This window comes from Acipenser ruthenus, chromosome 7, assembly GCF_902713425.1.
Source record: "Acipenser ruthenus chromosome 7, fAciRut3.2 maternal haplotype, whole genome shotgun sequence".
NCBI classification, from domain to species: domain Eukaryota; kingdom Metazoa; phylum Chordata; class Actinopteri; order Acipenseriformes; family Acipenseridae; genus Acipenser; species Acipenser ruthenus.
The window spans coordinates 55,021,765-55,034,049 of record NC_081195.1 but is presented as its reverse complement, the minus strand read 5'-3'; the positions used below and the strand labels follow the sequence as shown (position 1 = coordinate 55,034,049).

The window sequence follows — 12,285 nt, the reverse complement described above, 5'->3', positions numbered from 1 at the left end:
CTAAGAGATGGCAAAAAAAAGGAAAGTGGACACAGGACCAGTAAAGAGCTAACTTTTTGCTCTGGTAGTTCAAGCTCCATTTAAAAGTAATTCACTAAGTTCCAGGACTTTCTACATAGCTTTTGTGAGCTACTCACAAGAATATCCTGACATGGCCTTGCATATTAAGACTGATAAGGAAAGACCTTGATGAAGAATTCCGTTTTTGAAGAACAGAACATTGGCGATTTTGTGGAACTCTCTGTCTGAACAAGGCATTTGTCCGTGTTAAAAAAGATGGCTGTTGTGACTTAACTTGCAATAATGTCATTGCAGAGAAGAAATTCACAGAATCAGACAAGCTGCAAATCCTTTGCTTTGCTGGATAATGGACAGTTGAATGTTCGCCAGTTGATAAAAATGTATTGTAACCCCATCAAAACGGTCTTGGAAAAATGATACTAAGAACTGTATAAGATTGAGAATTTGTATGTTAGCTGTTTTCATTAAGTGTCCCTTAATCCCCAATTTTTCTTATATTGTAAAACTATTTGTTGTGTAGAAATTAAAATCTCTGACCACGGAAACCTTTCCTTGTATTATTTATTGTATTTTTAGTCTTGTGGTTAATTTTGTATTGGGACAGAGCAATAGTAAAACAATGTCCTATATTCATTAGGATGCATCCAGTCAACATTTGACTCTTCAAGTTACAAAAATGACAGAACACAGTGCTTTCTGGCTTTGATTCTCTAACTGATGCTCATTTCTATTAGACAGGAACTCAACCCCCCGAGCATGCATAATAAATGTATTGATCTCTGCCATTTTCTCAACATGGGTCCCCTTCTCAAGCTGGAACTGTCCAGAGAGCAGGGTATCAGTGCACTAACACAATAGCTGACTGATGTAGCCCTGCTGTCGTGTGCTGTTTGGATATTGTATCTCTTGGCAAGATGCCTCACTAAGACAGTTGTTTTGCAGCAAAGGGTACTGTCCCTATAACGACTTAATAACCTGGTTTGAAAAAATAACTCTTGCATAACACACACCTCAGAAGACACCTAAAAAAGCCTGCCAGCCATCATTTATTCAGTTTCTATATTAGGAGTCAATAAATCTTAACATAAAACCGCCAGCCAGAAATTATACAGGGAAGGGGGTAGAGGCATGTTTCCATATTTAAGTAAGGCTAGAACAAAAGCCTTATATACATTATATCAACATAATGGTTGCCGACATAAGTATGTTTGGCCTCGCAACACCTTGAGTTCTTATGGAGGCATTATGAATGTGTCAGGACTGATATATTTTTATAGGGGCTGGATCTTATCAACCTGTTTGTCTTTATAGTCTAATAACTGGTATCTTATATTAATCCGCAACCTCTTTATTATTGCTCTTAAATATTGCGGTCTATGCATATATTAAAGAGGAGGGAAAAGTACTAGTTCCTTAGAACTTATAACAGGAGGGGAATGTTTGGTTCATTTTGAAATACTACAGTATACTGTTCCATGTTGTAGAATCCTACTCCGTACTTCACTACTGATAGTTTTAGTATGAATGTGTTCTTTCATTGCAAATATTATACTGGTTATAATGATGTGCATGTAATAATAAAGGTAATAAAGGTAAAGCAGATTTACTTCAGGGCTGAAACTGGGAGATTCATGACAGGGGCTGAGTGGATAACAGTCTGAATGAACAGATCTCCAAGGCAAGGTTTTCATTATTTCCACAGGGGGATCTTTCAGATTTGATTTCTCTTTCTGCACTGGAGTTGAACCCAGGTCCTAGATTTAAAAGCCTGCAAACATAAATCCCTTCTGTTACCTAGTCTCTAAAGGGACAGGCTCTTTAATGTTCAATTCAAATGAAAACGATGTCAATCTGATGAAGCAAACATTGTGTACCCTTATGCCTGCTCAGTTATCTAGAATGACTTTTTATATGTAAACCAAGCACTCATTCAAAGTAACACAATCAAATCAAGTTAATGAACTTCAAACAAGTGTTATGATAAATTTAACAGTGCAGAAGGAATTGTTGGTCCAATTCTTATTTTGGGAAGCAACGTATCTATGCTTTCCTCCACTTTGTCTCTGCTGTATGTTATACATCCTGCGGACATTTCTTACATGAAAAAATTTAACTGGCGTTAAGTTAGTTGATTATTCCTCAAACTAAATGAACACTGCTTTTTACAGGCCTGCTATCTGGCTACACCTTTTTTGTTCTTGTTTGCTTGAAGACATGACACAAAACCTGTCTTTATCATTGAAATATATTTAGTATTTTAAGTATGGTCACATTTAATGCATTGGTGTGTGAATATAAAAACGTCTAATTCACAGTAAAGTTTTAACATGAATGTAATTCTTGTGTCTCAGGAATGCCCACAGCTGCTTCCCGCAGAGAAGATCCTTGTCCCTGTTGAAGTGGTGAAGCCTGTCACCCTGAGAGCTAAGAATCTACCCCAGCCTCAGTCTGGTCAGCGAGGGTACGAATGTGTCCTCAACATCCAGGGAGTGGAGAAGAGGGTCCCTGCCTTACGCTTCAATAGCTCCAGTGTCCAATGCCAGAACACCTCTGTAAGTTAAAGCATTGATGCTTCTTCATAAAATGCATTATGTCGAGAGACAAATGACAAAAATGTTTAAAAATTCAGTACACCCGAGTCAGCTGCACAAAGAGTATATTTCCTCAATTTTTATAGATTACTCAAAAATAGATTGCTATTCTTGCTTCACATTATCATGAGAGGCATATTTTCTGGTGTGTTGTAGAAAAGCTTGATAGAATATCTTATATAAAACAAAAATTGAGCATTTTCAGGTTTTTCCAGGAGCACCTCTGTATTGATTTTTTATTTTTTTTCCTAAGCAAATGTATATTTCCTATTAAACCTATTGGGAAACTAAATATAGATAATTTGTTTTATATTGGGTAGTGGTCCAGTAAGAAAATGCTTTTTTTATATATATATATGGGTTTGACTATTGACAGAACTTCACACGGTTTACTGTATAGCTTTGCTCTACATCACACACCACCGATCATACCCACAGAGTTTGGGTTTGTGCTTGCACTATCTTTAAAAAGCAGCTGCCAGATGCTGCACCCCACTGGTATCGTCAACAGCTACTGGAGATGCAGGTCAAGTTCATCCAAGGTTCAGTGACACCTTCTGCTGAAGCTGAAGTGGTTAGGTTACCTGCCTGAAAGTAGTGATACGGATCTGCACAGGTTGCTTAACAGAGTTTTGGCTACAATCCTACAAGTAGTTGGGGATAAAGTGAACCTTTTACCTGACAGCTTGGTGTAACACTCATCTTCCTTAATTTTGTGTCTGTTAAATCATGCGGGAGAGTGTGGAGATGGACATGGTACAAGTTCTACTCCTTGTTCCACACAAGTGATCTAGCAGAAACATCATTAAAATAAACACAGCTAGTGTTCAGGTTCACACCTGATTCCTGATAAATTAGCCTGTTATTGTTTGCCTGTACTTCTTGTGCGGCTCTGATTTGCACCATCAAGCCTCCACTGATACCGGGTGGCTTTGTTCTCTTTAATTATAATTTTCTTGCTAAATCAATATCTGAACACTGTCACCTGAAAGATATATTTAAAAATAAATAATTGTAAAATAAATAATTAGTTTGTAAAATAAATAATTAGGCAGCTGGTTATTGCTTTCTGTATTTCTTAGATACCTCCTGTCTAAATAAGGAAAAGGGAAGCTCTTCAAGCAAAGCGCAAGTGTGGTACTGATGATGATCGAAGTCTGAAAAAAAGAAAAACATTCCTAGACGTTATTATTTGTTTATTTAGCAGACGCCTTTATCCAAGACGACTTACAGAGACTAGGGTGTGTGAACTATGCATCAGCTGCAGAGTCACTTACAATTACGTCTCACCCGAAAGACGGAGCACAAGGAGGTTAAGTGACTTGCTCAGGGTCACACAATGAGTCAGTGGCTGAGCCGGGATTTGAACCGGGGACCTTCTGGTTACAAGCCCTTTTCTTTAACCACTGGACCACACATGTTAAGCTTATTGAATATTTAATATTTGGCCCGTCTGTTTTATTCCCCGTTTGTTCACCATTGCCCAGTAGTGGCAGCTGCAGGGAAAGATTGGACTAGGGGAGTGTGGTTATGATGGCTTGTGGGTGACATGAGACCAGGAAATACAGACACAGTACTGTAAGTGAAAGCGCTGATGCACGTATTTATTGCAGATAATAAATAAATAAAAAAGATTGAAACAAACAAAACACTTTGTAAAAGAAAACGGCACGGTGTCCAAAACAAACAGACAAAACACCGCAGACACTAAACAAACAAGTATTGCTTACATTTTTAAATCTCTGATCTTACTTGTCTCTTTCCTCCTCTGGACAACCCAACCCTGAGGAGCGGCTAATCCGCTTCTTTTATACATCTGTGCCTGAGCTCGATTGTTTGTTAATTATTCAGTCGGCTCAGGCACAGTCTGCACGTTAAGTGATTTGGCAGGGAAGGTAATTAACTCTCCTGCCGACCTAAAACACTGTCAAAATACATACATTCTAAATACTAATAAAACCACACCGCATGCACCAATACACACATAAAACAACAACAGACAAAATAAACAAAATACACACAGGGCGGGGGTACCCCGTCACAGGGAGTTGTAGGCAATGCCACTGCTTCTACTTTTCAATACTGCTATACTTGTGTGGTGTTCCCAGTCTCATCCAATACACAAAGTCTCACTTTCTAGTTTATCCCAGGGAGCAATTGTCCTCACCAGCACAGAAGAAGATCCCCAAGCAATTACAAGAAGAAATTGAAAGCATTCCAATAAATAGTTTAAGCTCACCGTTAGAACTCTGACAAATTGCAGGGTCCTCTCACTATGGCACACTGCTTGATTGTTTTGAGTTACTGCCCCAGCATATTTCTGAACATATTACAGTATAGCACAATGAAAACATTATGGTTCATGAAAACCTATTGCTATTGTATACAATACAACACACAAAATAATCACATGAATTGTATTAGTTTGGGCATTCCCATAAAATTACTATTAACATGAGTAGTGTTTTTATTCATATGTACTACGTAATTAAAAATGCACACGTTAAATAAATGTGTTCAGAAATACATAGCCTTATATTTTATTAATGATATATGAAAAAGATGCAATTCATAAAAAAAACAATCAGTACCATACTTTATTTAATGAAGTGGTAGACTTTTACCCTGTCATTAATGAAAGATTTATGTAACCTTTTGTTTTCTTCCTAGTTTAGTAGACATACACATAAGGTGGTGCTTTGGGATCTTTCAAATCTACAAAGCAGACTGTCTGGCTAGTCTCGGTTTCTGTTAATCGCTTTGGTTGCCCAGGCTCTAATCACAGATCTCAAAAACCAGTTGGACGTCATTTAAACTGAATTAGCTAGAGGCACAAGTTAACGTAAGTTAATGCACTCAGAGCTACGGCATCAAAACAACAAAAAAAAAACCATATACTTATCCCAGGTGATAATCCACAAATTATAGGAGATGAAAGATGGGGTAATGCAGAAGTTCTATTACATCAGCGTTCCTTTTTTCTTTTTTAGCATTTATTCTGATTACCTTTCCCCACTTGCTGTTGGCACATGGCAGTTATTTGACTGTTGCATTACCCTTACCAGATATTTTGAACTATTGCCAGTTTGGTTTCTTCTCTGTAGGCATTGTATAGGGTATGCTCCATGCCTCCAACCCTGTTTTGAAGCCACCACATTCTGAACATTTAAGACCTACTTTGTGTTGTCACTATGCCGAGAATCTCTCCATACACCCTGCATACCGAACAGTCTGCAACTAACAGTATTTTGGTATAGTTGTAAACTGTATTTTGCCTTGGGCATTATGTCAGCATTGCTCTTAGGTTTTACTCATTGTGCAGGGAGACAGGAAAGGGGTATAATGAGGTGGAGTATCCTGGGGTCACACATACAGTCACTGTTTGTGTTAGCTTAGCACTTTTAAAAGTGCTATGTTTTAGACTTGAATATGAATATAATGTAATGCTGCAGTTTACTGTACTATACATTTTTATAGATGTACTGACTTCATACGTTGTTGTCTGTTCTCTAAATCTAAATGTATAAAAACATACTGTATATGCAAAATGCTGAGGCTGTGGTTTATTTGAGTGTTTTTAGATGAGCAACCAACTGAAGTAAGATATATTGATGTAAATTATTGAATAGCTTCACCATAATCTATATCTTTGGATTACAACAACTGAAATAGTACTTTACACCACCCCTCAATTCTCTGCAGCAACATTTCCAATTTTTTTTTTTTTTTTTAAATGACTTGTTTCTGTCTTTTCAGTACTTGTATGAAGGAATGGAGATTAGCAGCCTCCCTGTAGATCTAATGGTTGTATGGAATGGTGACTTCAGCATCGACAATCCAGCAAATAACAAAGGTAAGGTGTCCTTGAAACTAGTAACCATGGAAACAAACCACAACATCCTGCAGTAAACAGAGCAGAAACAGCCATTCACCCTCCTTGGCTTTTGAATATTATTATGAAGAAACTCATGCATTTTAATACATGCGATGGATTAAGAGAAATAAACTGTCACAAAGTGGTAACATTCTGCTTCTAACAACAATATAACAATTACAGTCAGTGCAAGTACTTTAAAAAGACATGTTTGAGGTAGGCTGTGATTGTAATAGGATGTAACACTTGCTTTCACTAGTACCACTCGCTACTGCTTGGAGGCGTTTAATACTTTGACATGCTTAATGCCTAGACATTAACTTTAGTCTAATGCCTACTATTTAAGCCATTCATTCATAAGACTTTGGTAACTTGAGGTGACATGTACAGTACTTGCACTGATCACTTCAGTTGTAACAGATGCACACTATTCTTTTTTTAAGGATGACTGAAAAATGTATTTGTGGCCACTGTAAACATACTGTAGTGTGTGTGTGGGGAGGGGAAGTGAAAGTCGGGTAGAAAAACCCAGCAAGAAGTGTAATGGAATCGGATTACAGAAGCATTCACTGACAATTAAAAAACAAATGTTGGTCTGGTTACCATGGCAATTGAAACTGGCTGATAAAAAGAAGCAGGATTGTTTTGATTCCTCTGTTTAGAAGAGTAGGTTGTTCAGTAGAATACTGTAAAGCCATAAATATTTGCAAGCCTTTTATTGTGCGTTTTTCATGTATGGAAAAAAAAAACCCTGCAAACATTTTAGGCACAAAATATCAAATTCCACTAACAATATATACTTCTTATATTACAACAGGTCACCAACATTTCTGGGTGTGATCTGCCAAATATTTTTACATGCGGCTTCGGTCCCAAGTACAATTAAGACTCAATTTAGGCATCAATGGACAGTCGTCCACGTCACATTTGGCACAATTGATACTGAGAGATTGAGTATTATCATGGAGACAAGCTTGGTTATAGCCAGGGCAATGTATTGATGTTTGCATTGCCACTTGAGCTACCTATAGAAAAGAATGCATGTATGTCTAAAGGGAGAGAGCCACAGCAATACTCCATTATTACACTCCTGTTTGTCTTTCAGTATTGAAGGTTAAGATTTCATGAAGTATTAAAAAGAAAAAAAAAATATTCATCTACCTGTCACTGTGGCATGTCACCAAGGCTTGTGAGGCCACTGAAGACTCATCTGTCTCTGTTCCACAGAGCTCTCAGTCACATCACTGAAGTGAATCTTAATTCCCATCTTGCCAGTTATTGCTCTGCCTGTCTTTGCATGAAACTAACTGCAGATATGATTGTTTAATAAAAGCAAGTGTGATTCCCACACATTTAGAACTGAAATACCCTGTATAAAAAACAACCTGTGCTGAATATACTGTCCAACCGAATAATAAAAAGGATCACCCTTATAGATAATGTGTGATAGAAAGTCCAAGAAACAGAATCTCTGCATGTCTTATCAATCATATTAAACAGTTTCTGGATATACATTTCCTGTTTTTACAGTAAAAAAATAATAATACAAGCAGTCATTTTTGGAGTTCTATTTTTCTTATTTAAATATTTATATATATATATTTTCTTTTGGTAGTTCACCTGTACAAATGCGGGGCTATGCGGGAGAGTTGTGGCATGTGTCTGAAGGCAGATCCCCATTTTGGCTGTGGTTGGTGCAAAGGGGAGGACAGATGTACGTTGAAACAGCACTGCCTTCTGCCAGAGTGGCTGGAGTACTCCGGGATGAACAGCAAGTGCACAAATCCAAAAATAACAGAAGTAAGTGATCTACTACAACATTTTCACCTGACAGCGCTAGTTCAACATATGAGAGCTGCTACATGATCTCTTGATCCTATTACTACAAAACTATTAAAAGATGTTCTTGCTGTTATTAATACTCACATTTTAAGAATTATAAATGGTTCACTTTCCTCCGGTATAGTTTGCTCAGCACTTAAGGTAGCTGTGTTAAAGCCTATGCTTAAGAAACACAATTTGGACCCTAAAGTCCCCAATAGCGATAGGCCAATCTCCAGAGTTGTTGCAATTCATTTACAAAAATGTCTAACTCTTAGTGTTATATTCAATAAGTTTCAGTCTGGTTTTTGTGCTGCACATGGCACTGAGGCAGCCCTTGTCAGAGTTGTGAATGATCTGCTGATAAGCTCTTTCTCAGGATTTCCATCCTTTTTAATTTAAGTGCTGCTTTTGATACTGTAGACCATTCCATCCTACTGAATAGTCTTGAAAGCACAGTGTCTGGCCTTGTCCTATTCTGGTTCAAATCTCATCTTCCTGATAGGTTTCAGTTTGCCTGGGGGAGGTAAAACCGGTATTATCGGAAGTTGTCTGTGGTGTTCTACAAGGCTCTGTTCTAGGTCCCTTGTTGTTTTCATTATATATGCTACCGCTAGGTGACATTATCCGGAGACACAGTGTGAACTTCCATTGCTATGCTGATGATACCCAGCTATATTTGTCCCTAAAGCCAGGAATTTCTTCTGCCTGAGTGTTATTAGCTACTTGCCTTAAAGACATCAAGCATTGGATGTCACAGAATTTTCTAATGTTGAATTCAGATAAAACAGAGGTTATGCTAGTTGGCTCACAGAACCAATTTAAAGGAAATATGGGATTACATGCGCTTGACCCTTGCAGTCTTTCATCAAAACTTAAATTAGAAATTAAGAGTTTGAGGGTAATCTTTGAGTCTGATCTATCATTTTAGACTCATACTAGGGAAGTTACTAAAGTATCTTTTTACCATTTGAGTAATATAGCGAAACTTACACCAATTATTTCTGTATCTGATGCCAAGAGACTCATGCATGCCTTTGTTTCATCTAGAACTGATTACTGTAATGCACTGTATTCTGGTGTCCCAAAACGTGTGGTATCCCGCTTGCAGCTTGTTCAGAATACAGCCGCTAGAATTCTGACTAAAACCGAGAAAAGTGAACATATTACCCCTGTTTTGGCCTCTTTACACTGGCTCCCTGTGCAGTATAGAATTGATTTTAAGATGTTGCTGTTATTACAAGGCCCTGAATGGATTAGCACCTGGTTATGTGCAGGAGTTACTGACCCTGTATCTTCCAAACTGCACTCTGAGATCCACAGGGTGCGGGGCTGCTGGTTATTCCTAGGGTCAACAAAAGCAACACGGGAGGTAGGGCCTTTTCTTGTAGAGCTCCTAAATTATGGAATGCTCCGCCTTCGTTTGTCAAGGAAGCTGGGACCGTTACAGTTTTCAATTCAAGACTAAACACACTTTTGTAAAATGGCTTGCTTATCTTAGTGGCTTTTAATGTAACTTTAAATGGTCTGATTATGGCAGTTGTATGTGTGACATGCTATATAAATGTATTGTGGTTTGTTCTTTTTTTCTGCTATGTACTGTACAGTGCTTGGCGATACTTTTGTATAAAAAGAGCTATATAATTGCAATAAATACATTTAGTGTGTAGCCCCTTTTTTAAGATTGTATTGTATTAATGAATATCTGTTTACAAATTTTAAGGTTTTTCATGTATGCCAATGTATTGTTTGAAGGCGTATATATATAATTTTTTTTTAAATCTTTTTTTTGATCTTGATTATTGGTCTGGTAAAAGCTTGACATGAAAGCTCATCTCATGTCGGTATGTTAGGAAAGATATATGCTTATTTAGAACCCACTAACCCGGGGCTAAATATGAACCTTGCTGTAAATACAGGCAATACAAATCACTGCAGAGTTCCCTTCATGATATACCCCAGTTGTTTGATATGATATGAAATGATTCTTATTGGAAAGTATTTTGTGACCCATTAGCTGAGTTGTATTCTCTCAAGGCTGGATATGTATTGCAGATAATGTTCTGTCTGGATCACTGAGTGAGTTTTACTTGTTGGCTGCTCTCCAAAAAGACATCCATCTATCCATATTTGAAAAAAAACTTATATTAGTGTTTTATTATAGTGCAGTGATTGGAGCTATACAATCTGCACAATGATTTTTTTTTTTTTAGGCTAACAAGTGGAACTGAAACATGCTGTTTTCTGTTAGGCACATGCACAAATTGTGACACTTGTTTACTGCATTTATTTAAGAGATGCAGCACTGAAGCTCAGTAAAATGAAACTAAGTGAAGTGCAGTGAAATGTTTTCAAATTACTCTACACTGCATTGCTTCAAATAGCCTCCAGCTGTACAACATCTCAGATTCTTAACTACAGTTAATTGAAGTTGTCAGAGTACATTGTATGTGTGAATTTGAAACCTTACCTGAGCCCCCTCTTAGAGTAGCATGCTGCTAGCTCATTATACTAACACACCAGCTGTCCGTGCAACCTACTGTAAAGTATTTTTCACTCAGTGACAAAAAAGCAGCAGTTATGTTCAACCCGTTGGTCCCAATGGCTTTACAATGGTCTTCCTTTGTGTTTGAGGTGGATTGTTTTCACCTTGGAAGCTTGCAAAGTTCAGCCAGGATTCTCTGTTGAATCAGAAAAGGGCAATAAAAGGCAGTGCAGAGAGTGAACCTGTCTATCACAGCAGACATTCTGATTATGCCATGCAGTTTGAGGCATTAAACAAGAACTAATTGACTATAAATACTAAAATCTTTAAAATCTCTCTTTTAAATCGGCTTTATAAAATGTGCCAGAGCTCTAAAGATAAGATGAAGTTGGACTTCACACAGATAGATTGGCAGACTGCCTTTATCCATTTCAAAGTTAAGACATGTATCCATTTAATTTCAGAACTTTCTTCTGTACAATAAGTAAAGTCACTGATTTAGAGAAGGTATCAAAGTGCCAATTCTACACAGTTGTGTGCAATTGGGCTGTCCCTCACATGACTCATTAATTTGCTTTGTCAATGGCATCCCTGACATTGTTCATCGCACTGTCGCAAGTCAGATTCATACAAAATGGGCAAAACAGCAGTGGCACGCTCTAAAAAGTGACAATTCATTGGTCCATTCTGGAGAACAGACTCTGTAGAGTTCTACCCTGAACTTCCTCCAAGTAAGGCAGTAATAATTAAATAAATGGTTATGTACCCATCTGGAACGATGCATTTGTCAGGCTTGGAATCCGTGCTCTCCTGGAAACAAATGGACAGTCAAGGCATTTCTATTTGTTTGTCCTACCCCTGTAAATATACACCATGCTGTACTGATGATTATGATTATGATTCATATCAAAAAGCCTGATGCTTCAGAAGCTGCCTTTTCAACAGTTTGAACAATTGTGTATTGGGAGCAGCTGCTGTGAAGGATGATGTCGACCTGACCTCCCTCCCAGCTGGGTGGTCGGCTTCCTCCCCGGAGGTGCACCTTACTCTTCTTCATAAAGCCTCTCTGAAGGGCCTTTCACGTGGCAGAGAAGGCTGACATTGTGAAATGTCATTAATATCAACTTAAATCCCATTACTCCAGCCAAGAATGCACAAAATGTCTGCTTGTCTCAGCTAGCACCTGGGAAGTGATGGCTAGTTTAGGCTTTTAAAATCTGCAATGAATTGACTTTCTTGTGGTTTGTTTAGTGGTACCGGTAAAATACAGTTGCTTATATGTAACAGACCCAGTTAAAAATCCCAAACCTAATATTGTGGCTGCCATCCATGTAATTTTCTCCACACAATGAGTCAACAGTATCAACCTTGCTTCTTTGTGTTAATATGCATGCTTTAACAAAAGATTGATTTATGATTTGTTTTAATTGTTGTATTGGCATTGGTATATAATGGCTATACAGTAAGCAAAGATTTGGTCTGGACAGTGCAGT

The 12,285-nt window shown here is 37.8% G+C and overlaps 1 protein-coding gene across 1 annotated transcript in view; it reads left to right on the top strand.

Annotated features, from left to right (window-relative positions):
* LOC117415471 (plexin-A4) overlaps nucleotides 1-12,285 on the top strand; it is a 224,419-nt gene that overhangs the window by 156,750 nt on the left and 55,384 nt on the right. Inside the window, exons 10-12 of the mRNA XM_034025896.3 lie at nucleotides 2,373-2,573; nucleotides 6,369-6,465; nucleotides 8,102-8,286. Of these exons, the coding sequence (XP_033881787.1) occupies nucleotides 2,373-2,573; nucleotides 6,369-6,465; nucleotides 8,102-8,286 (483 nt within the window). The remainder of the gene's footprint in view (nucleotides 1-2,372; nucleotides 2,574-6,368; nucleotides 6,466-8,101; nucleotides 8,287-12,285) is intronic.